The sequence below is a fragment of the Megalopta genalis genome, chromosome 3, assembly GCF_051020955.1.
Source record: "Megalopta genalis isolate 19385.01 chromosome 3, iyMegGena1_principal, whole genome shotgun sequence".
In the NCBI taxonomy this organism is placed as follows: domain Eukaryota; kingdom Metazoa; phylum Arthropoda; class Insecta; order Hymenoptera; family Halictidae; genus Megalopta; species Megalopta genalis.
In genome coordinates this window covers 9,564,149-9,591,308 of record NC_135015.1, presented here as the reverse complement: position 1 = coordinate 9,591,308, position 27,160 = coordinate 9,564,149, and the positions used below count along the sequence as shown (strand labels likewise).

The following is a 27,160-nucleotide window of genomic DNA, read 5'->3' as shown; positions in this document are numbered from 1 at the left end:
CCTAAGAACCTCCCCGACATTACCGCCGTCGTCGCTACGACACCGGCGGTATTCGTTTATTCATTCGGTTCGGCTACACTGTAAAGGACTAGTTTTCGCCTGATTAAATATACAGAGTATCCCCTGCCCTCGTCGTCGGATTCTGTGCACGAAAACAATACAAAAAGTTCATATGAATGTATGCTCCATTCGACCTCGTTTCTAAGTTCCGGCGAGTTTTATGCTGAAATTATCTTATCGAAAGCTGCAAGTAATTGAACTAATAAACACAAAAATCGATGTTGAAGCTTTTTTCTATTTCTGCATTTTTCAGTCTATCGTATATTACTTTTTTTTTTACAGATCCCTCGTTAACAGTGTGAAATTGGGAGAATTTCGTTAAATAATAGTGTGAAATAATTGGAAAAGAAAATATGGTAATTATTTAAAACCTTGATCATTTCATCAATGATGGTATTGGTTAATCGGTATATGTGCAAGCGTATTTCTATAACGTTCATTTCCATCGAGATGTTGTCCCAAAGCACATTGTGAAAATAATAAAGGAGTGTCAGAAAAAAACATTTGTATTTTAAATTGAGCAACAAAATGTTCTGATCTGAACATTGCTGAAATTGTTTCATTATATTTTCATTTAATTCATTTAATTTTTACAAAAGCTGCCAATATCATGAAAAAATGTATTCGACGTGAATGGGGATTACTTGAGTATAAAAGCATTGAAATTTTGTAAAAACTTCACCGGTATGTGGATCTATGTGTTTTTAATTAGGTCTATTCCACAAAGAATTCACGTTGGTTTTTTATATAATTTTATAAATCATCTATAAATTTTATACAATTTTATATAATTTCTATAAACTTTTCATGATTTCGTATCATTTCTATCAATTTTATATAATCGTGTATAATTTCTATAAAATAAATTTAGACAATTTGATGAACGTTGTCATAATGTTCATTATGAATTGGATCATCAAAGGATCATACATTTAAAAGTTCCTTAAACATTATTAACACAACGAATGAGTACAACGAACTAAATCAATACAACCCTTAAATAATAGTTTATAATATTATTTCATTCCGTGGTCAATTCGACTTGAATTGTGCTCATATTTATAACGAAAATTTCAACAATGCACAGCGCTTCATTAAATTAGTTCATTGAATTGTAGGCAACGCAACAAGAGCTGTCAACCACGGAAAAGAGCTGTAGCGTAAGAATAGGGAAGGAATAAATGCAGTTTAATTGACACTGCAGCTGTAACAAAACTGTATTTCATAGCAAATCCAGTAACTCTTCATTTAACTTGTTAGACTCTTCTACTGGAAATACAAATCTTTTCATCGAAGCATACTCCACAAATTATTCTCATCGTTAGGATTGAAATTGCAAAATCATTGTACAACAGAAGCCGAATAAGCTTTTTCGAATTTAGAAGTAAGATTCGCGTTTCAACGAGTTGATTCGGATTTCTCGTGAAACGAGTGTATAGAAATTAACCAATCCGCGCGGCTATCAGTTACTGTTATTTCGTTTTATTACACACAGTTATTCACTGTTTGCCCAGCCGTTGTTTGACAATGTTCCGGAAGCCCATGTCCCCCATATTTGTTGCCGAAGCTGTGCTGGATCTGCGTTTTGCCTGCTGTTTGCGTTTAATATTTCCGAACGTAGCTTGATATTTTCCGAGAAAATAACGTTTTATCGCGAAACACTCGAACGGATAATAGCCGTACGCAAGTCAGAAGGTTTGTATTTCGCGACGAGTCGAAACCGAGGCCCGGATTTACCGGGTTGAAAAATCGTTCGACCGACATCCTACCGACACTGTACTAAAGTATAATACGCCTACACGTTCGACACAATTAATTTGATCAACCGCTGTGAAAATTTAACAAGCTTCAACAATGAAAAACTCCGTGACGGAGCGCGCACTTCTGCCCACGAAAAATTCACCTTCGTACTCACAGTGCAACCGGCACGGCGCTCGCGCTGCACGTATAACCTGTACACTCTTCCAAGGGTAGTCTGTTAATTTTTTAACGTTAGAATATTGGCTTTCCATGGTCCGGACCAAACAATTCTCGTCGTTAAAACGTATAAGAAAGTGAAAAGGAACCGTGGAAGTCAAAGAGGCCATGTCGAAAGAATGGTCACAATAGAATTCTTAAATTTAGCAATTAACATTAACGCTACCGGGCGCGTTGAAAGAAATATTTCAAATTTGTCGTGTTTCTCAATTAGTGAAAGTATACGGGCACCTTTGTAGAAAATGATTAACCCCTTAACGTGCACGCTCGAGTTAACTCGAGCGCGCTAAACTGGCCGAACTGTGCACACTCGAGATAATTCGAGCGGCGTTGTACTTTATGTTGCTATAATTTTTCACACTCGAATGCAATCGAGAATTGAAAATAACAATGTGAAAGCAAAAAAAAACAATCGTTTTATTGATATTTATCATTTACATGGGATTGTAAGCTATAACACTTACTTATTCAAGTATAAAATATATCCTTTTTCTACTTATCACTTACGACTTATCTCTTCCTTGTGAGCCGCTTTCCGACAGCGTATTCATATTCAGATTCTGATTCGCTCATTTTTCAATATATATTTTACTAAAATATAATGTAAAATAAAATATAATAATAATAATAATAATAATAATAATAACAATAATAATAGTAATATTCTGAAAATTAGAAATCATACCAATTGTATAAATATCCATTATTTTTGTATTTTTGTAATTTTCTTGCCAAGACAACGCTCTAAATTGTGTTTTTTTACATTAAAAAAAATTGATTTTTTTTGGCCGGCCTTTTTAAAAAAAACTGTGTATTAAGGGGTTAAATACATCTTTACACGCATGATAGAATGAAAATGAAATCGAATTTCAAATATTTGTCGAGATTTATTCGTCTCATTGTATTGGCAGTACTTGAAAATTATATTTTCGATGTTCAAATGATTGTCATTACTTAAACTGCTTTAATTTCGCACAAAAGAATCGTATAACAATAAATCATTTTAGAGCATGCAGCCCCGCTTTTGGAAGACCGTCAATCATTCTTAAGAGAGTTTTGAAGCGATACGGAAATGAATTTAGTTCGCAAATATCGTTCTCGTATTCTATTATTGCGTCTTTCATTTATTCATTTCTACTGTCCAGAAATGTGTGAAATATTTTAATGATACTTCTGATATGTTATGTAGAGTTGAAGTGTTATATTTTAGATCGATAGAAATAAATAATTAGTGATTTAAAATATCATTTTATTACGAATGTAAATTATACAATTAGAATATTTCATATTACTTTTTGTTCCCATCAATTATTTCATATATTAAGAACACAATATATTTTTGCAATCTGAAAAAGTGTAGAATACCTTCACAAAAACTGAAAATATGTTCCAACTAAATAGAAAGAAGGAAATATCACGTGCATATGAAAAAATTTCTATTTTTTCGTCTTGATATTGGCATTGGTATCTCTGAATATTGGCATCATTTTACGCAGGGGAAAATTTTGTTGGAAACTTCCAGGCCAGGTTCCAAGGATTTCCGGAGCCGCGTAGTTCTTCAAAAACACCGTTAAATATTAAAAGATTAACGAATTGTTTATTTCTATACCGGCAGCGAGATGCGTTCAGGTGGAATATGTCGTCGCTGGAAGAAGATCCGACAAGTGCATTCGTAACGGCATCGTGTTGGCACACGCGGAATGATTCGCAATCCCTCCGTATAAATCGAGAATGTAATGTGTATTTGGAAACTTGCGATTCCAATTTCGGTCTACAAATACTCCGGCGAGCACGGACCATTCTCTTCGAATCGATTTCGAATTTTTGTCACGACGAGAGATCCTCGCAAAGATACAAGATTCTTATCGCGCGTTGAGCTTCGCGCGATAATCTAGGCTATGTGTAATTGCGAACGGTTCGGAAAAGTCTTCGGATTCAACATCGCAAACACGTGCTGTTTAATGCCCGGGAGCTGACAAATTGACAGAAAGAAAGTCGCGGAAGGCTACAATACGCGGGATTACTTAAGAATTAGTTAAGACGGCGAAGTCCGAGGAAGTTCGCGACGAGGGAAATGGAAAAGTGCGCGACGACGTAATTTAATCACGTGTTTCGCCCTGGTCTGAATTTGTTTAAATTATGGGAGTGACGTTTAAGAGGGCGGAGAACAGCTGCGCGAGAGAATTAAAAAGAAACAACGCTCGTTAAGAACGATGTCACAGTTGCAATGATTGCGAACAACACGTTTCGATTGTGTTTTATCGCTCAAGCGACGTTCTTCCTCTTTTACGCTCCACAATCTCGCCGAGCAAAAACTTTGCTCAATTAAGCCGAATTACAGTGAAATTACGCTAACGACGGCCCGATCCCGTTTTGATTTTGTCAAGCGTATAAAAACAGAAATCTTGTGTGTTCAATGAGAATGTATTCGGCTCCGGTATTAACTTGTTCCGACCCGCGGATCGTGTTACGACACGCATGATGGGATTTTCAATTAAACACGAGATTGATTTGGAACCATCTAAGGTTTACATTCTAAACGAAAGCTTCGAGTAACCATATCCAACAAACGTTACTATGGAATATTTTTTCGATGAAAATTCATTTCGTGGAGTGTAGAATATTTTGGCAAGAATAACTGAACGAGTTTTCGTTGCAAAAAATAACGTTGATTAATGGTAGCTGCGATATTGAGGAACTACAACGCAAGCTCGTTTCATTCAAATAATTATAAAATTGTTATCGATTTATTTGTTTAGCCAAAATCTGTAGAGTACTGTAATTTTACAAAATTGTAAGTGATGTAACTTGAAAAACAAAAGACGATGATATCGTTTGTGCAATTTCGTTTCTCTCCATAGCTTTTTAGACGATACTAATCCGTTAAACGATTGTATAATTCGAAAGTGCCTTAAGTGAATATCTCAACAAGGAGTAAACGAACATGTAATCCAGATGTCACATCCTTAACATTTTGTCACGTATAAATTGCAGTTCAATTTAAAGAAGGAATACATTGAACACGAGAAAGAAATATTTAAAAACGCTGCACGTATGGGCTCGGATTATATGTATAGACCCGAGGCGAACAGTAGGATTAAGGAAACATACTGGCGGAACCATAGAAATGATTTGTACGTCATGTGTTTCTTGCGCTGCGCTGCATGTTCTACCTCATGCGACTTATTCACAGGACGAACTCTCCTCACATTGCCACCTGTTCAGCTCGATTCAACATTATTCAACGTATAGGGGAATGTGGAGCAAAACCGGGTGTCCCAAAAAACCATATGGGACGAACAACTTTGGACAGAGACTTCGTTTTTTAACAAATTATTAAATCCACCAGAACACTTCTGTGAATTACATGGGATAAGATTCGTTTGACGTTTCCTGGTCTAATTAACCCTTTGCTGTACCCATTTAAACGACCGCTGCTAGGATAGAATGACCGCGTTTCTGTAAATGAACATTTTTGACCGAGCCCGAGTAGAGTTTTGTATCTAGCCTAAATAGAAAATTTAGAAAATTAAATACCTAATTTATCCGATTTTTAATAAATATTTTCATAAAATAATCTACTTACCAAATTGTTTCACCTAGCGTTTCAACTACGGAACGCAATAAGAATTCCGATATATCAATTCGAATAAAGCAAGGGCGTTTTGGCGCGTTCTGATTGGCAGGAAACATTTCAATCCCGAGCGCCTTGGAGCTTATGGCAAGTGGTTAATCCCATAGTATTGAGCGGTTCGTTTGAATGTAACACCATATGTTGGTTGCATTTCGGACTTTTAAGAAAACAGTAACGCTAATGCCCCGCATTCTCCTACACGATTGGAACATTATAAAAGCATTACTGGCTGCGCGATTAATTTCATAAGCCCCATTATCTTCGAGGCTGTTCAGTTGTCAGTATGACAAACTTTCTGCTAAAGTAATTCGGAGGCGGCAGCGATCTAATATTTTCGCGCGATACATCCGTCGAAAAACCGACCGGATTGATTCGCCACGAAAGAAATCCAATGTTCCCGAGGAAAACCCGTTCGAAATGGTGGTCTACTCGACTGCCGGCGAGATAACCACATTTCCTACTCCACGCGCGGCTTCATCCGCTTTTGCACGCTAGGATCGCAGGGATTCGTGAAGGGCGCACGCGGTCTTCGGAACACACTCAGGATCCTCGAGACTCGGATCTCGAGCAACCACTCGACAATGTTTTCGTCCGAAATCGTCATGCAGCGTGGTTGTAATCCCGTGGCCGCGCGGGAGGGTTGCCTTCGGGCGCGCGTGGGGGTGTCTAAGAGGCGAAGGGAGAGAGCCGGCTCGAAAGTAAAAAGAAAGACGCGAAAGAGTGAAAGGAAGAGGGCGAAGAAAAAGCAGGTGGGGTGGGAGGTGGGGAGATAAAATCGGGAAACTCGTCGGTGGTGGTGTGTGGCGGGCTAAGGGAGGCTGCGGGAGGCTCAGGAAGGTTGAGGGAGGTCGCGGGAGGGCGAGAGGGAGGAAAAAGAGGGGGTTGCGAGCGGGTACCTGGTGCGCTCGCGCATACCGCCGACGTGGAGGCAGATAGTAGCGTGCGCGCAAAGTTCGTCGCTGAAGAACCAAAGGGTGGTGTTGGTATGAGTGCCGCGCACCGTACACATTCTGACGCGTTCATAGTTCGTCGAGCTAGCCGGTGGTGGTAGGAACGACGTCGGTGGTGGTGGCGGCGGCGGCGGTAGCGGCGGTGGTGGTACTGGTGCTGGTGCCGGTGCCGGTGGTGGTGGCGTTGGAGGTGGCGGTCGTGCTGGTGGGGGTTGGATGTCGGAGGGCTGCTGAAGTTTCCCTAACGCTCGATGGCGTACCAGTGCGGATCGTGATTCTGTGGGACGTGCAGCGTCGCGACGTTCAGAGGACCGATCGTCGAGGCGCTCACGAGACGGGACGGGACGGGACGGCACGAGACGGCATGGGTCGGGGCGGGACGGGACGAGGCGGGACACGTAACGTCCGCTCGGAGTAGAATTTCGTTGGGATAGAGAAGATCGTGATCGGTCATCGTGACGATCGCAACGGGTCATCGGCGACGGTCGTCGTCGGCGTGTCGCGTGATACTACATCGGCTCCGCGCACGTAGAAAGAGACCGAGGAAGAAACCTCCGAGGATCTCCCGCGCCTGGCAGTCGCTGCGCGCGTGTTTACTAATCGTCAAACTTTATCTGTTCGTTACCCTGTACTTGTCAGTCTTCGCGCCGGAAACCGGACGAGGACGGGAAGGTACGAGACCGTAGACACCGGAAAAGAATTTTTCCGGTGGAGGGGGGAGAAGTTTCTCCGGTGGATCATACACGAGATCGTTCTCGTGCTTCCCACCGGAGAGACACTCGCACCCTCTTCGAACATGTTGTATTCTGTATGTAATATATAAATGCGTATATATATGTTCATATATACGTTCGCAAGATAAAATTGCTTCATGGCAAATAGAACGAGCCTTTCTCTTCTCTTTCTATCTCATCCTTCTCTCTTTCTTTCTTTCTTTCTTTCTCTCCTTCTTTTCTTCAGCCCGCTAAAAGTGTAAACGATCGGGCCGCGTTGTTCGACCTCCGCTAAATTAATCATTCGAACGTACCACCGTTGGATTCGGCACCATTTAATCGCCCCTACATTGTTGCATGGGAACGCTGGCAACCGACCGGTCGTTTGTTGCTTTCAACCGGAGAATCGAATTTCGCGAGTTTCGCTTAGAGCGGCAAACGTTTGCTCTGTCGAGTCGAGCTACTTGTCGCTGATTCGCGCCGATCCCGCCCCATCGCTGGTCGCCATTCTTCCAGTGTCCGAGCGAATAATGGAAACGGAAAACAAAGTATTCGCCGGCAATTGGCATTGCGTTTTTAAAAGTTCTCCCTGCTGGGAGAACCGGGACAAATTATTATTAATCACGCGATGAGACATGTTTATTAATCAGTCCACGATAGTTGCTAGCACGACATCGATAATGCACGCGTTGCTGCCGCTGCGACCGTTAATTGAGATCGGACCGCAATATTTCGCGACGAGTGCAGTCACCGAGACAAGCGAGTAGCCGGGAATTTTTTTTTACAGAAAAGAACGGAAATTTATGCGTCCTCCGTGTCATTTTAAATCGAAAATTGGACCACGAACTGCCGCACAACGAACAGTTTCGATTGTTCGACCCGTGGCGATTGCTCCCGGGAAAATTGTAAACGGGGTCCGGCACTTGTCCAGTCGGCCTTGTAAAACATGTATCCGTTGTTGCCGATCGATCGCGGCGAGCCTCAGCCAGGGATCGAGCCTGGCCGCGATCCCGCCGTTGATTTGCTTTGTCCGTGATGTCACGAAATACCTCGCCGGGTTAAAAGGTTGGGCCTCGTAAAATTTTTAAAAAGCCCGGAACGATCCTTCTCCGCAGGAGTTATCGGTACACGCGGGAGCCCGGATGTCGTTCGCGATCTTTAGCCGAAGCCACCGTCCACGCTCGTCTCGTCGTCTTTGCCTCTTTATCAATTTCCATCGGACCTCCGCGCCGCGGCGCAGTTCGAGAACGTTATCTTTATCGTCCGATTCGCGCGGGCCAACGACGCTTCCGTGACCGGGCCGCGATCGGGACATGGAAGGCGGAGAGGGATCCTCTCCCGGTTCGTGACCTTGAGCACTAAGGAGGAACGATTACGCGTCGCGGTGGTCGTTCCTCTGCGGCGAGACCGATAAAATGCAAGATCGGTCGGTCGGAAAGGCAGAGCTGGCCTCGTGGCAGAACGCTGCGACCGGATCGTGGCTACGGTCTTATCCGGATCTAGACCGAGCGAGCAGACTCTCAATCGTCAGGTTAGCGCCGGGAGGATCATAAAGAGGCCGACGGTGGACTCATTGTCAGTGGTATTTCCAATTGGCCTGTTGCGATCTCTTGCGTGGAAACCGGTTCGACGACCGGCTCGCTCGCTGACTTGGCTCTCTCCCCCCGGCCCCTTGCCCACGGTGATTCCAGTCGCGAGCTGCTGCCTCTCTCGCAGTTCCTGTCCCTTCCTCCTCGCGTTCCCGTCACGGCCGCTCGTTCTCCCTTATCCTCCCCCCTTTTGGCGAACCTCCGCGGCCCGCCTCCTTCGCGCCGGCTACTAGTCTCTACCTTGGGTTTCAGTGGATACGTGTGGGACGTTCTGCTGCTCCTCCGATCGAAGGACGAGCCCGCCGCGACAGATACCAGCACCGTTCGGCGTTAGAGGGCTCGACCAGGGTAGCACCAGCTGCAACCGAGGACCTTCGACTCCGCTCGGACCTCGGCGAGCTCGAAGATCGTCGTTCAAACGAGTCCAGAAGGAACGGCCGGGTAGATCTCACGCTCAAGTTCGGACGGTCCTCTTCACGTGGAGAAGGTACGAGCGACAGCGATGAGGTGTACGGACCGGAGCCTTCCGACAGTGTCCCGCCGTTGAAACAAAGCGGAGAGCCTGGACTACGAGGCCCCATTCCCGAGGGAAACTCCTTCGGCCTGTAGTCGACGCGCACACTTTCTTCCGTAGAGGAAAGAGGGCGCATCTGCGTTTCTTCCTTTGTCTCGTATCGTCAGAAAACACAGCTTCATATCTCCTACGATCCACGCCAAAGTACATAATACGAAGTATACGCTACGCTCTACGTGAACTATACTCATCCCAATAGTCTAAGCCCAGTTATCGATGTTCCGTGTACGTGTGATGCATGTGATCGTTTTAAGCTAATCGTCTCGGTGTCGCTATTTTAACGAAATCTAAGTGTGCCAGTAATCTAAGTGCCGAAAGGACCTCGACCGAAACGCTCGACAGGACTAACCGTTAGTGATCTGTGTAAAAAGTTCTCCGTAAACCGTTAGGGGAATCTCGACGAAAGAACTACCGGAGGAGGAAGCTCCTCAGGAATCGGCTCGTTTCCGTGAATCGTGGCGGCCGGGCCAGGTCGCAAGAAACCGCTTAAAAGCTTGATTAATTGCCCACGGAGGCGGCCCGGTGACCGGTGCACGCCAACCATGCATCGCTCGGCTCGCTCCAGAAATAGCCGGACGGACGTCGTTTCCTGCGAAGGAGCCGATTCCCAGCTACAGGAGCAGGTCGCGCCGATAAGGCATCGGGGACGCGGGCATTAGAGGACGATTATCCAGCGAGACGAAAACGCGGGAGCCGTTTGGAACCGCTTGGAACCGCTTGGAGCCGCTTGGAGCCGCTTGGAGCACGCGGCGGGATCCGCCGACCGAGGGTGCTCGACGGAGAGAAAAACACAGGGTGGTGGTTCGGTGCGTGGGTGGAGGGATTGGCGGAGGGAGGGTAGAATGGCTGAGAAAGCTGCCGCGCCGTCAGTGTTTGAGCTGTCGTGATTCGGACAACACGTACGCGAGCGGCGCGGCCGGCAAGTGTCGTCGGAGAGGGTAGAGGGATCCGATCTTTTCTTCGGAAGACTTTTCGGCTCGGGACCTCCGCTCTCGCCGTGTTCCAGGCGTGAGCTCGTGTTCGACAGGCGTCGTTGTCGTTGCACGCTCACCCCTAAGTGCGACAAAACTTGCCAAGGTGGATCAACTGTGAAATCGGTTGCGGATATCGTGTTGCCTATGAAAAATCACGGTCCGTGATCGCTATTGTTTCGCGTTTTTTTCCGGTGAACGTGGTCCCGATGGACGATCTCGCGAGTGAACCATATGGGGGGTTAGCGGTCAGTGCATCGAGATAGTTACTCGTCGCGATCTCGATGATCCTGCGCGGACCTTCCACCAGTGGCGAGCCGAGAGACGCGTCCAGTTTCCCGCCGATCGACGGCGAAAGGACCGACACGTGAACCGCTTCGATTTATCGCATGACTTGCGCCAAGGCTGATCAAGGTTGATTAGGGTCGAGTAGAAGGCTGCCCGCACAGGGCGGACAAGGCTTGTGCACACCATGGATTGGTGGATGCAGGTCCGGATTATCTACACCTACTTGTTATGGGGCGTCTTCAAGTTGGCGGCTGCCGGCGGATATTTCGGTGAGTGTTGAATGTTACGTATTTTTTTATACTCACCGCCGGGAAATGTGAATTGCGAATACGAATCTCAGAGTGTCCGAACGTTTTACTAATCAGTTTTACTTTCGTCGACATACTCTTTTACAAGGCTTTTCCAATAATTCGTCGTTATTTCGGATACCGTCAGTTTGAAATTCTTTGGTGTCGTTTGCAAAATTTAAGGAGCATACGCGATAATTGATGACAGTGGTCTTTGTCTCTCGACAGTTAAAAGCTTGATAGATGCAGTTAAAAAGTGCTAAATGCAATACGAGTCTCAAAATTAGTGGCACATGTATTCAACGAGTGTTTCTTGTAAATTTTGAAACGACTGGCCAGTAGATTATTTCACATGCAAAAAATGGGAATAAAATTATTTTATATGGCACTTGGATGTTTTTTTACAATCGAGTTCGAAAATTAAGCATTCCTATTCAGGAATGTATGAATCACGCAAATTTTCATACTCAATCTCTTTGTAAACTATTTTTCTATAAAAAACTGATATTGCTTCCTTCCCGTTAATTTTTCTCGCATAATCATTCCTAAGTCGGTTGCACTATGATCTACGAACTTTGTATTTAAACCGGAAAGTGTTGCAAAAATAATAATACGAAATTGTAAAAACAACAAGATATTGGCACAACATTTTCACTTTTTATTTAAAATAAGCATTGTTATTCATGTATGTTATTTAGTTGGCTTAGAATGTAGAACACACATATTACAAAAGAAAAAGTATTTAAAAATCTTTCGAAAACCCTCCAAACAATTTTTATTTTTGTTCTTGCCTTTCTTTTTTAAATATATATCTACGGCAATAATTTTGAAACTCACTGCATATGTTTCGTTTCAATCGTAATCTCCTCTGTTATTGTAATTTTAAAATCTTCAAAAATGAAATACATACATACGACATCGTTATTCTGTCGCTAACAAGCCTTCGTTTGGATAAACCCTCTAGCGTCAAAACGCTTATTTGCAACAAAGATAGACACAGATAGAAATAAACGACGATCGAAAATAACAGAAAATTTTAGACTATAAGGATGATGCGATTCAACTTCCCATTGAATATCTTTTATTTTCTACGAATCAAAGAAGCCAGTCATGCGTTGTCGCGCGCATGAAACCTTTTTGTCAATACTTACAGTAACAAGATCCTACGAAAATCGAACGTGCATTGAATTCATTGTATCGGGATTCTTTTACATGCGCACACCTTTTGTGGGGATTTCCATGCATGTACACTTACAATTCTCCAGCTCTAATTAAACAGACGCTCTGAACACGATTTTTCCTCCAGCAATTCGTTGCTCTTTCCGCGCAATCGCATTTCTCTGCGCCGGATACTACACTCGCAACTTTAAATTCATTAAACAAGAAATCAGAAACAGACGTAGGAAAGCATGAATCAAGACAATGTATACATTAAACCTTCTACCGATTCCAACCTAGCGCATTAAATTCGCCAACTACCGCTAGAAGCTCGGTTTAAATTTATCGTCGGCGGACAAAAACACGAACTTTCTCACGCAGCTTATGTATTCGTCATGGTAGAATTTTTTTTCTGATTTTCTGTATTTCACTCGTTACATCATTACTCATTACACTCTCGTCGGATCGGAAATTGCATTATGTTTGAGATACTTTCCGCCGGCTATTCTCGGTACGTTCCACCGTATTAAATACCACGTTTTTCCTTTCTTAGGAAAGGATCGCGGTGTTTACAGTTCAACTAACACAGTCTGTTCTCTCGCTGGCCCCTTGTTCGCCGGAACGTCTAATTACATTTCACTGAATTTTTACGCTTTATGAGGGCGCTCACTCTTTTTGGCGGCCGGCGCGAATAAAAAGCGGAATAAAGCCGGGAACAGTCGAACACGGAGCAACGTTCAAATTAATCTTAACGGCAGCAGTGCGTTTTGCGCTTTATTTATTCGCCGACGAGCTCGTTCCTGGCGAGGAACGGCCTGGAGATAAATTTGCAACAATGGTATAGTGATTTTGAGCGCAGAGGAAACGCTAGGAATTAGTGTTTTCGAAACGATCATTCCAGTATTACGCGTTCGATTGGCAGGAACTTGAGCCGCTGCACGGAAGCTTTCCCGATAATTGAAAAGCGCGCAGCAAGCCAGGGGAAAATGCTCGTCGGCATTTTTTCGCAGTGATAAACAAGAGATCGGCGAAACGCGATACGGAATTGCCTTAACCTTTTCATTGCTGCGAACGGGGGAACACAAAAGATCGTACTGGGTCAACGACTTCGGTAATGCGTGCGCCACGGTTACGGTTAAATGGAACGGGTAGCATTTTTTCATCGATTACTTCCGGCACATTCTTCAGCTCCCAAAACAGGGGCATCATGGCCGAGCGTGTATAACTCCCCGTTAGCGGTTCGGCCACCCCACCATTGAAAATAAGGGAGCCAGTTTGACCGTAAATAAAAGCTTTCGTGGATTCGTGAACACCAGTCAAGAGAACATCGGTGCCTGTGAAATTTAAAGTGAGTTTCACCGTTTCTTTCTTACTACTTTAGCAAAATTTTATTGAATTCGCCGCAGATTGCTTTAAAACATCAAAATAAGGTGTTCATTTTGATCACTAGAAATTCTTCATCGTAAAAATAAAGTCGCCATTACGATATTCGGAAACGCTTGACGCGTTTTCATGAATCGAGTTGCAAACAGGCTCAACGCGAAATCAAGGTAGCTAAAGTTAGCCGCTATCAAGGCCAGATTAATCTGCTGCATAATCTCAAATTTCGAATTAGTTGGTCTAAACTCTCCTGAGGGTATTACATTTGCTATAAATAGAAGATGGGAATTTATTATTCGAATTTGATTATACCATACTCGGTGGAGTATGTAGATGTATATAACTTCTGTATACGACATTGTTGTCCACCATCAAGTTGTAAATAACCGATGTGCACATAGTTATTTCGTTCCTAAATGTAAAATATATAAATGTACAGCATTCTTAATTTATAATTGTTGCAATTGTACAACAGAAAAAATTTTTAAAAAATTTTTTTGGTACACCATCTAAATTGTGACACTTGTTAGCGAGAACATGATGTGTCTAGGATTTAGAAGCAATCAGCTAACGGAAACCTATGTCGTATTTGCGTGAAAGTTTGAACATTTTAATCATTTCATTTAATTTTCGAATATAATTGTATTTCGCGTTATGTTAAAAATATAGTTACACGTTTTTAACTAAAAAACAAATTTATAGGAATTCTTATATTCGAATATATCGAATTTGGACACACAGATTATGATGAAATTTTTGTGAGAGATTGTTCTTCGAAAAGTATGTCACGCGTATTTTTTTTATATCGGGTATAGTTCACGTCAAAAAGGAAAAATAAATGTACTTTTAATCCCTAACTTTAAGGACTATTTTCACTTTTTTTAATGATGATTGCCTATAAAAAGAAATCGTGACAAACATTTTTTCGAAAACTATCTCTCACAGTGATCTCATCGAAATCGATGTCTCTAGACGATTATGTCCGGAAATGAGATTAAATTAATAACATTTTCAAACTTTAACGTAAATACCATACTGGTTCCCGTTGTCCATTCGCTTCCATCGTTGCACACATCGTTTTCACAACAAGGCAAGACTAGAAAAGGTAGAAAGTATAAAGATCAACGTAGTGTTCAAACACAGCAATCTAATAAATAGCTAGCGTTGCACCAGAACTCGTTGAGAATGACTATCGCGGAGTCGTGATTCAGTGATACTCAATTATATTAATTACATGTCCGTGTTTCCGGTCTGAATAAGAGGTTTCCCGATTTAGCAATCGGTAATGGAGTTTGCGCTGCCTCGCCGCGACGAAACTATTGAAATTGTTGCCGAAGTGGGGAGGACACCGAGAAGCCTGAAGCCCTCGTCGAATCTCGGGCACGATAATCTATTATCGCTTAGCTTGGGTGCATGCCTCGGTCCGGCCGTGAGGGCAGCATACTGCCGCTTAACTTTTCGCCAAACCCAAACCCCCGTCACGTTCACCTGATTGCGCATATTTGTCAATCCGTAGGTGTTCGCGGTGTGCAACCCACGAGATCATATTACCGCTCAGTTAATCGCCAGCTTACCGCCCGAAATTAATTAGTAACCGCGGTAAACTGCGTTTCGTATGCTTCTAAATGCCTATTGCCAGTTCCGACGACCAATCTACCGCAACACGCCGCTCGGACTATATCCATGTATCGCTAACGTGCGATATAAACACAGAATCGTACTAGCCTGAGAAAAATTACTCTAACCCGACCGACTGGAACGGTAACAGCTAGCTTGTGCATTAGCGTTAACCAACGCCAATGTTACGTTTCGATAATCAAGCGATTCTTATACGGCGTTTCGTGTGCTGGACACGAAGTAAAAGTTGTTTCTCTCGGATCCAATCTTCGAGATATTTATTTTTGAAAGAGGTGAAATTTTCATGTTACAGAATTTGTTCTATTGGATCGTCGTGGCTACACGATTGACTTTTCGCGCATTTTAACGAAATATCGGGTCGTTCGGAAAGTTGTTTGATTCTTTCGTAAGAAAAGAAAACATAACTTTTTAATGTTTAGATTAAACGAAAATCTTTTCGACATTTTTTCTAACAGTTTTGAAATATTATGCTCGTAGAAGTTCTGTTTTTATTGGCAAAATATTAAATTAAGTGCTTTTTTAACACCCTCACGGAACAAAATTTTTTTGAAACACGAAACAACTTTCTGTACGACGAATATATATTTTTAAAGTTGAGGTGCTCGTTACTTGCATATTCATTGATTGCAAAATATTAATTCGTCCTTGGTTGAACGTACAGTAGACTCCCTCTTAACCGCTGACCATGGGACTGGACCCCTAGCTGTATGAAGGATTGGTCGATTAATTCGGTTGATATACATATATAAAAGCTTCAACATTGCGAAATAGCGTATTTAGCGTATTTATTATAATAAATATATTTATTTGAAGAAATCACTCATTTTTGTTCTCTTCTCTGATTCTAATTCTTTCGCAAGATATAAGGAGGAGGGAACATAGAGGAAGGGATAAGATAGAGCAAATAAATAACACAGATTAAAGTAGATAATTCATAAAGTTGCGCGTTTATGTTTTACTCAATTAAAGCATCTGGCAAACCGACGAATCCTCAAAATAAATGTTTGAACTGACTTAAAAATTCTACCACGAAGCGGATCAAATCCCCTTTGACAGAATTTTTGGATATCGTATCATTAAGAAACAATTTTCCTGGAAACAAAATAGACTACGTCGAAAAATAACGTGCCTTACAGAGTTAAAAGAGAGTGAATTTTTCACGCAAGCGTTTGGGAAGTATTGCGTGGGATATTCAAAAGGAATACGGTAGGCTTCATAAATAAATCCAACGCGCCGGGGAGATGACTGTGCTGTAACAATGGAAACGAGACACGGGCAGATGCTTTCAGCGTCGATATCGTTTTGCGACAAGTCGCAGCAACTTTCGTCGCTGATCGAAGCGTAAAATGTGTCCGGCTGCATCTCTGGTCCGCAACAGGGGAAAATTTAAAGACACATTTCGATTAAAGCACAATTAAGCCGGGGATTCATAGGACGGGAAATTAAATTAACATAAATTAGCATCGAGAGCACGCGCATCTCGCGCCATTTATACGCGTTAAATTTTATTTAAGCGCGAGATGTGGAAATAATGTATACAGAATGTACAATTAATGCATGTAATATAGCGCACGGCCGATTGTTCCCGGCGCGCTTATAACCGGCGCGTGGCGTTCAGTATTTTTATGCTCAGCATTTTAGCGGTGTGGTCGCGCGTTCGGATTCACTTATCACGAATCCCGTTTCGTAAAGATGGCTCCCGAAAATCGTCGCGGAAACCGATCGAGTTTCAGACGGGGCGGTTTCGTCGCGACGAGAAAAAGGAATTAGTATTAAGTTGAAAACATCCGATCGTATCTCACGTTAAGGTCGCGAAATAATATTAGAACATACTCGAAAGAGTTACGCGTATAATTAATACATCCTGTCGAATCGTACATCCGGAATCGATAAAGTACACCTTGCGTTAATCTTTTTGAGCCGTTTCTATATTTCCGTTCCTCGGTTCGCGTTCGCCGTTTAAACGGGGCCAGGTGTATTTCCATATTATCTGTTCCATTCATCCGCGGGTATCTATTACGGGAACAGATTGATTTTTCTCTTCCGGCCGGGATAACGACATCGTGTGATCGCCGCGTTAATTGTTTTACCGCCCAAATCGACAGCCCGGCTGATGCTGAAAGATAGTGGTCCGGTCCCTGTAGCCGCGAATCTCCTTTTCTCCTTTTCTCTTCCTATGAATAAAGAATTTTCAATTTGCGCGCGCGGGAAGGGAATTGCTGAACTTAGGCGGCGGTCGAATATTTTACACGATAATAAAAGCATGAATAGCGCGGCGGTGCGAAGGGCCGGGCGAAAGTGAAATTGGATGAAGAAGTCGCGGGGTACCGAATCGATAACCGGGGCTGCCGTTCTTCATCCCGACGCATTAATCTTCGTGGAACAGCTCGGACCGACCAGGTGAACCGGGTTATTAAAATGCAGTAACTTTTTGCCGTGGCCCGGGTCATCGGGTGAAATTGTTTGCACAGATAAGCCCCGCGACCAATCGACGGTCGAAACTGTCGATGTGCTTTAATATTCGCAAATCTGCGGAATGATCATTGCGTCGCCGCCGCCGCGCTGCACGCCTCGTGCATCGCTGGCTACAAACAAAGCGTAACGCGCAACCTGAAAACGGTCCTTCCGTCGTATTTGACTCGCTCGCATTATGCGGGCGGCTCGTGTATCGCCAAACCTCTACACTATGTATGCATGTATGTACATATTTTACCGGTAAGTATGCGTCCGCAATGACCGACACCACAGAAAAATCGTAAAGTCTGGCGCAGTCGGATGTCCAAACGGACGTACGTCATTCTTGTCATTTATACTCGAGGAATTTCGAAAATCACCTACCAGTCACATTGATTAAGAAAACAAGAGTGCGCAGATAAAAGAACAGTTACTCTTGACTATAGTGCTAGATTAAACCTTTACTGATTTTTTTCGATAGTGTTAGAATGATTTAAAGTGATTAACTTTTTATCAATTGGGCCAAACGAGTTAAATTTTTCTCAGATAAAGAAATTAGGAAAACGTCAATTTTTTATTTCCTTTTTATTATTCTTCAACCGATTGTAATTTTCGTAAAAGTTTTCGTATACATTGTCCAGTAATCTAATACTAACACGTAAAAAAATTCTAATTGTTTGGTCGAAACTTAAAAATAGTTATTTTATTTTAAGAGGTGTGCGAATACTTTCTGGAGCCATTGTATTACATTTGATGATAAAGAATTCGGATATGAATGAAAACTGTCTGCATTAATTGGAAGATACAGAAGCTACAGAAATATCTGTTTCAATTATAACATTAATTATAACATTATAATTACAAATAATTCCATAATGTTTTTAAATTCTCTAAATGTTTTTACTGTTTTGAGATTGATCTACCCATTTCCGTCATAAATGCATAAAACTCGCAGTCTAATAATTACTGTATTCGAGTAGAATTTTGCGTAATATTGTATTGTAAATGTTGAACTTCGAAAGTACTCTAATTATCAGCAATCGTTATATCCTCGACGAGGAACATCGAACTGCAAAAGGGCTAGAATCGAGCACGTCTATTGCACGTACATTATTGACAGCGACCGAATACACGATTTCGGTGATAAAATCGCGAAAAGTGCACAATGATTTCACTGAAGGAATTCGGCGATGTACATATTAGCGAGCGCGGATAAATTAATCAAGTCGCATTTATTTCCAATGTGATTAAATTTCGAAAATTCCCCATTCGGTTGATGGGCATTGTTTGTCGTCTAAAGTCCGCTTTCTGTGCCGTCAATTGAATTTCCATGAATGAAATTGTCGGCTTGCGCGTTCGGTATCGATGAAAATATTTCGTGGATCAAACGAACTTCTCTATTGATGGGCTACTGACTTTATGATGGTGGACGTCCCATTCAACGACCAACGAGCTTCAAGCATACCAGTATCTGGAAATTCGAGACTATGATCGATCACAGATGCCGGATAAAATATTTTCGATAGTATCGCATCGCGACGAAGAAACGCGCATTCCTGGGATACGCTGTTTCTACGTGCAGTCGTCGAAGAAAAAAGCAATCCGTCGTCGTGTGCTATAGCATACGACTACGTTCTGAGGAGATCATGGCCCCGAATAGAAAATGCGTACAGGCAGACGACTAGAGTGCATGCACGTTTAAATCCGACAATCGATGCGACCGTCATTCGAGAAACTGCACATCGGTCTGTTTTGTTCTCGGGCTTAGTGGAATGCATGCAGCAGTCCGGTCGGTAAGTGTTGGGCAAATGCAAGGAATGTGAAACTGAACGTAATATGGAACGCCGTAAAATTATCAGAAATTAACGAACTCGAATACACTTATTGTCGCATCTCCATATTGATACGGAGAATACTTTGGAATTTGTTTAGCTTCTTTGTTTTAACGTAGTAGCCGCGTCGTGAAACATAATATTATTTCGATAATTGCGATTTATTTCAATAATGATAGCTGTGATATAATTGTCTAGCACGTCCGTCTCTAAATTATTGTGGTAAATTTTACTGGTTGAAAGTCTCCACAGAAAATAGTAATCGTAATAGTAATCATTGTAAATCGAGGCATTCTTTAAATTTTTGTCTGATTGCAGCAATGATTGTTTCTGTGTTAATTTAACGTGATAGAGTGGACTTAGTGCTAAAATTGAAACAGACAAATCTTATTGTGCTTATCGATGCCAGATACAATATAACAGCAAGTATACAATATACAATATACAATATACAATAAGTCTCATCATTTAGAATTAAAATTTGTCAATTATGCTATTGAGTTGAATAAAAGGTTTTATTTATTCAAACTGTTTATCTCACTGCAGATGGTATCTTCCAAACCTACAGTTTCTTTAAACTAATTCTTTGCGCAGATTTTTTAACAAGATCGCAGTTATATTTTCGGAAGGTATCAATTAGCGATAACTCCAATTACTGTTACATGTTATATGGGTACACTGTAACGTTATATCGAAAAATCAACTACAAGGTATTTAATATCTAACGTAACATAATATCAATTAACTTCTACGTATTGTTAGAGATACTGAAACACCAAAAACACACGACTCTACGGAAAGTTTGCGTACTGTAGGGATGGAACGTAAGAGAGAATTTCACAAGTAACCATATTTATGAGCACCGATACAACTTCAGTATCCAAAGTAAACTTTCTTCGATGTTCTCCTAATTTCATTAAGTTATTTTGGTAATGTTCATCAATATCAAATCACAGAAGAATATTCCCTTAATTTGAACTTGTATAAAATTAATTTCTTTTTCTTTTGTTATTTCGAAGCAACGTACATCCTGTTATCCCCGAGAACCAGAAGTACCTTTAAAAATTTTAACTGATGGTGACGGCGCACATCGTCGGTAACGAGCCATTCTTCTTTGCGAGTTACGGTTCTTTGAGGATTTCGTAGCGCCAGTACGGTCGGGCCGTGTGATTTACCGCGGATTAATGAGTAATTCATAGATCTCAATACCGGTTATACACTAGCTGCATTAGCCCCGCGCCGTTCGAGGGCAGAGACTAATCGTTATTGATTGCGGAGATGTTGTCAACCTGTTCGCGTCGAGAGCACGCAAATTTGTACAGTTTCAGCGAAATATGCTGCTCTCGAAGTTTTTATCTAATCGTTCTTGCGTTTTCGCGACCGAACAGATGCTGGCGGGCAAAAAGTTTTCCATTTGGCTATGATTATCGTTCGCCGCTGCACGGTCTGTGCGATTGCCGACAAATATTTATTGGGCAGACGCTTGTCGGGGTTAAATATCGATAGTTGAAACACCGTACTTAACATTAAATATTCGGCGCAGATTTTACGGATCAGTTAATAATTGATCGGCGTGACGTTTCATTCTTAATAGTTAGAATGTTAATTGGATCTTTATAGACTATGTCGAGAATAAATTATTATTTTACACCGTGTGCGCTTTTCATAGGCTTCAAGTAAAACAGTTCTGCTTGAGAAACAGTTAACTATGCCGATGAAGTGTATCGGTCGAGTAAGTTGCTTTCTTCTCCCAAGAATTTTTACGTGGGAGGAAATCCTGTTGAATTCGTTGATTCTACGTAGGAAGGGTGAAAATGAATTCACGGATCAGGTTTCTGGTTTCCTGTTTGTATCGCTCGCCTTTCGTAACAACATGTCCGATATCGGGTATTTTGTAAATTCGAATTATTTAGTAACACAAAATCTTGCAATGTTCCGAGCAAGTGTCCAATTCAAACTGAATAATGGAGCGAGATTTATTCTACACATTCATATGTGTAAGTACTATGTAATACGATGATTTTTGAACTGGTATTTTATTGTTTACCGTTCTCTTCTGCGCGTAGGATTGACGTGAAACTTAAATCGGGAAGGTCTCTGTTATTTTTAACGATGAGAGGAAATCGACGACCCATTTAAGTAGTACGACGCGGTTTTAATATTAGCGTTATAATTAGCCAAAACACAAATAGGTTGATTTTCAATTAATCTTCAGTGAAGTCACGCAGGAAGAACAGTATCTATTTGTTTCGCATTATTATATGTAGGTACAAAAACAGAATCCAAATGCCAGGCACCTCCGGTCTGAGATAAATTAGCTATAGCCACTTCATCACTGATATCTGTTTGATGAAACAACCAGGAAGTTTTGTTTTGAGTGATAACAGAATCTTCCTCATTCTCGGAGAGGAACTTTCAGCTTTCTTTCAAACACCCTCGAGGCATGGTTGCCTTGGAAATTGACGAACCCAACGACAGCACGTATTTACTTTTGCTATTATATTTGTGTTTCGACGAGGACAGTCTTCTTTGCCGCCGGGAGGCTCGTGTAGACTGGTATTAACCCTTTGACTGCGAAAAGCGAACGTACACGCCTTTAGAAAGTTTCGCCGACCTTACTGACGAAAGGCGCATACACGTTATACAAGGTGTCTAGAAATATGTTCGGCATTGCTCCAGTCTTTGCTTCAGTCGTTGCTTCAAATGGAAAGTAACACTTTCTGTATGAATCTTGCATAGTTCCTAGCTGAGTTAACGAGATATTTTATTTGATCGATTCATAATGTCGAGTGGGAGATATGTTGTTAAAATCGCTAATTATTGACTAGATACTAAACTATTAACTACATACTAATGAATGCAAAATAAAAATTGTCTGCGTTAATTGTAAGGTGTAGCAGTCACGTAGACATTTATGCCTTTACTTCATCTTGATGCGTTGAAAATGATACAACATTATTTTTATATTCTGAAAATGTTTTTCCTTTTCTTACATTTCATCTACTTATATTTGTCAAAAATGCGTACAGTCTACTTATAGCTGATGGATTTTATGCATTTATGTCTAGTTATAACTAGCGTAGCCTAGTTAAAAGTAATAGATTCTATGTATTAATATCTAGTTGTAACTAGTGAATTTTATGCATTTAACACAGAAATGAGTGGATGAAATAAAAAACTGTGAGGATATTTCAATCTGGTTTCTGTTCCTTACAAAAGACTTAGAAAATTTGTACTTTGCACAAAGAACCACGGTACAGGTAAACGAACTCGGATGACAGGGTAATGGTTTCTTCTTCCGACTGAAAAAGAATCCGAATTCGACGAGATCTGACAATCCAGGGTGCTAAATTTCGATAGCGGAGGACGGGATACGTTTTTTTTTTCAGTGGAAATCGTCGAGCACACGTTTAACAGCGCGAAACGGATGGAAATGTTCGTTGAACTGGAGATGAGGCTCGGCCGTCTAGGGTCGCCATCGGTTCTCGTATTAATTATCGGGGAAATCCGAGCGGCTAGTGCAACCATTACCCTTCTGTGGATACCTCATTAACGCGTTTCTAATGTCGTTCTAATTATTCGCCGCCTATCTCTTTTCTTTGACGTGTGCTCGGTCAATTGCCGCGGTTGGTTCATTCGATATCCGAACTGGGTGAAGATACGCGTGTGAAGAATATAACTCGATTAAATCGGTTGGCCGGGTTCATAGAATTCAGATATCTGGAACAATGTTGATCTCGTGCGATTGTAGAGCGAACACGTTCGCCGGCCGATGGTTGGCGAAATTTTTTGCGTCACAAATTTGGCTCAAGTGGCTCCGGCTCTAACGACGCCGGATACCGATCAATTGTCGGACGTCGGGGACCCGTGAAACGTACTTTATCCGCGGCCCCGAACCCAAAAGCCGCCTTGGAAATATGTCCCCTGAAAAATGGCACGCCGGCCGGTGGACCGTTCGACCTCCTTGCTCAGCCACTCCCTCTCTCTCTCTCTCTCTCTCTCTCTCTCTCTCTCTCTTCGAACAGTTCCCTCCAACGTATACATATATACGTCTTCTCCTATTATTAACACTCGCAGCAGAACGCTCGGGTTTAATGAACACTTACCAGTGAATATCGCGTTGAATGTAACGCCCTCGCGATTCGGTACCTACGAATGGGGTAAATGAACCGTAGGGGAAGAAAGGTCGCGTTCCGGAGATAGCGGTACGCGCCCTCTGAATTAGACTTAAGGTATGCGCGTATAAACGCGTGCAGATGTGCCTCTCGTCTATCTATATGCAAGCGTTTACTATCGGGTGTATCTCGAATTAACCGATCAATTTTTATAAACTGATCATTTCAAATTTAACGCAGAAGATCGTTTAATATTTGGGTGAGATCTTGTTTCGACAAATTTTTTCATGGTATTTACAATTTCTTAAACTCTGCTCGGAGTTCCCACTACGGCATTACAGTCATAGTGTCATTTCATAGTTCATTTCATTTTCTATATAATATTCTTTGTAAATTTTCGGTGGAGCTTCGACTTTATACATGTAATTCCAGGGAAATAAATGAATGGTGTAAGAATCGTAGTGGCGTAAGTCACGTGTTCGAAAATTTTAATTTACTTGTTCAAATATAATCTATACGTTGCAAAATGTTAGAAAGACGAGTGAGATAGATTATAAAGTTACTATGTACAATATTAACTTCATTCTGAATTATCTTAATGGTAAATTTGGTCGGTAAATAATACCATTTCTTGTTTCTTATTACGTGGAAACTAACTCTGCTTGCGAAATTAATTGTAGATCCGTGTATTCCGTGTGTCCCAAATAATGAATTAACGCTCATAAGAGAGCATGGCCTACTTAATTCGGAATGAAATACCAAGCATACTGAGGGCGTCGTTCTGGGATACCCTCTATGCGAAGAATGTACACAAGCATTTGTATTCGATCACGATTACGTTCCTCTGCGCAAGTGTCCACTTAATAATTGTAATTACTCTGGATACATGGTAACCTGCATAGAACATTTAATTTCGGAGACCTTAATAAAATTATAGTCGGTACGAAGCTAAATTCTATTCTTGCCATCAATAGGTCAAAATAATTATACATTTCTCAAGTACTGCCCGTCATTAGCAATATGTACAAATCGTTTAGTGCAAATGTATGTATCGTGCAGGAGTAACAGGATGACGAATGGCGACCTGCATTATAGATGCGACCATTTCGACTAATAACGAAAATGTATGCGACAGGAGTTACGACTATTAGACTCTACGGAGTAGCGGGGTCATTAAACATCAATCAAACTCGCATTCCTTTGCCCAGCCAACATTTCAACCCTGTTTAGTACGTGCGTCATCCGAAGTTGATGTCGATTGTATTGATTAATACCGATTCAGTCAAACTGTGCCGGTGATACGGCATAGTTCTTAAAAGAAAGTCCATTGTGGTTGTTGGAACCTGAAAGTCATAATCCTGTCGAGGAGACAATAAGAAATGATGCCGATAATCTAAAGTCTTTTCCAGTCTTCTTCTTCCGTTATTGTCAAAGTACTTTAGTATTTTTATAGACACCTCAGTGGCGATTACAGGAGACATTTAGACGAAGATGAAGGTCATAAAAGATTTTCAATTGGGTGCATTATTTGGTATTGCTTTTCTAATGAGATCACATAAACTCGAATTATTTACAGTCAGACTCCGCGATCATAGATGGTGACTCATTTTTAATTTAACTATACCATTATTACCTGCTAAACCATACATTTTCATTGTTAATGACAACTTTTTCGGATGATTGTTACTCAATATTATCTTTGACAGAGTTCTCATTTTGCTGATATTCGTTGCAGCATTTCATTAAATTTTGTCGAAATTTAAAGGCCCGTTGAATGTTTCGATCAATATCTATAATGGCACCTTCCCATTTTTTGGCTAATTCAAGAGCTTTGCAAAGATTTATTGGCCGTATAAACAGTTGCAAATTTACCGGGCAAAAAGAGACTCGCGTAAAAAGAGTGCTGCGCGAATTAATGCTGAATTTCAGTTCCAGTGTCTTCCACTATGATAAATTTTAACTTCCTAGTTTCGGTTTAATTAATTAAATTGCTTTGACTTTGTCGGAATTTTTTAGTGGTTGATCGTCAACACTGAACGTGATAAAGAACGGGTATATATCTTCTCGATTAGCGTATCTCCTTTCGTAATCACAAAAATCTATGACCAAGGAATGAGAACAATGCACCCGTTCCGTTTGCTATAGAACATCCACTGATGTGTAAAAGTCACGAATGCGGTAAGCAACGTAGCTCGTGTGACCGTAATTAGAACGCGCATTGCTCGATACATTAGTGCGACTCCGGTCTCATGATGGCTATACTTTTGGAACAGAGGCGAAGGTGTCAGGAATCACAGGTAGATAGCCGTGGTCGTTCTTGAAACGAGTCTAACCGAAGCGAGCAGCGGAGGTATAATTACGTACGTGCTCGCCTGATACTCACGTTAATACCCACTCCGGACCGGCATGCACACGCGTTAAGCCTAACACGAACCGAACAGATCTTGGCAAGTGCCTAACACTGGTAAGTACTTATCGAGCAAGGGGCGCGTTCGGAACGCGTAGAAACAGAAACTCAGCTCGGAAAAGATTCGAGATCGAGCGCCTGTCGGGTGCGTGGCGTTCTAGGCTGAAACGATCAGCTTTCGCTCGAGTTCACGTCAAACACAATTATCGGCGGATCCCGCACCGGAATGCCACGGTTGTGTAATCTTATCTCCTCGTAACGGGTTCGATTCCACAGAGCGACGCCGTCAGAGCCGTGTCGCCCCGGCGGATCCAGGCCAAATATCGCGAAACTAATTATTATTCTAATTACGGCGCTACTTCTTACCTACCGACCTACAAACTAGCTTTAAGTTCGCCGGCTGAAGTTGGACAGTCGAGGAGCAAACTTGTCGACCGAGATTTCCTGGCATTCCTTCGCTGCCTAACGAGTTCAGTGTCGCGCGAGCCACTGCAGAGAAAATTTTTGATCAATTCTTACGGCCGAGTCCGTCGATCACGCTCGAATCGCGAAACCAGCTAGTGTAATGGTTAATCGTGACGTAACCAGCAGCTGCTGTTTAGTAGGTACTTGCTTTTGGTCGCGATGCTTACGTCGTGTTCGTTGCGAAATTTTTCTTCCCAGATTAAAAAATCTGTTGGTCCACATTGCCTTATTGTTGAAGCCTGCGTGTCGGGTCTACGGGACTAATCGAAATGCCGTGAAATATTTGTCCTTTGTAATGACGTCTCTCGACCAAACGTGACAGGGAGCCGGCTAAACTGTCTGGAAACGTATAATGCTGCCATAATTCAGTCTCGATCACGAACAAAGAATTCGGGTTGAAGTTGTTCAGATCATCGTACTCTGGGACAGCCTTTTGGTACATCGGCTCCAGTTCTGAATTTTAGCGAGAAAGTTCGAAGTTTGAAGTTCAGATGCAAGTGAAGTACAAAGTTTGAAAGCTTGAATTTTTCATAGTAAAAAGTTAAACAATTTTTGAATATCTCCGACGGAATATTATACTGTGAGAAATAATTACCAAACTAATTCTTCTACCCAAGATCTTCGTATATTGAATTGGGGAGAATTTACTGTATCTAGCACGTACTTTG

At 41.9% G+C, this 27,160-nt stretch overlaps 1 protein-coding gene across 8 annotated transcripts in view; it reads left to right on the top strand.

Moving 5' to 3' along the window:
- Nucleotides 1–10,363: 10,363 nt before the first annotated feature.
- Nucleotides 10,364–27,160, top strand: part of LOC143259073 (putative receptor-type tyrosine-protein phosphatase mosPTP-1) — a 690,783-nt gene continuing 673,986 nt past the window's right edge. For 5 of the 8 annotated variants that reach the window (XM_076519899.1, XM_076519902.1, XM_076519903.1 and 2 more), the window contains exon 1: nt 10,365–11,025. In XM_076519899.1, coding sequence (XP_076376014.1) covers nt 10,941–11,025 — 85 coding nt within the window. In that variant the 5' untranslated portion in view covers nt 10,365–10,940. Of the gene's footprint in view, nt 11,026–27,160 lie in introns of all 8 variants that reach the window. The other 3 variants (XM_076519901.1, XM_076519904.1, XM_076519905.1) reach the window with 2 other exon arrangements.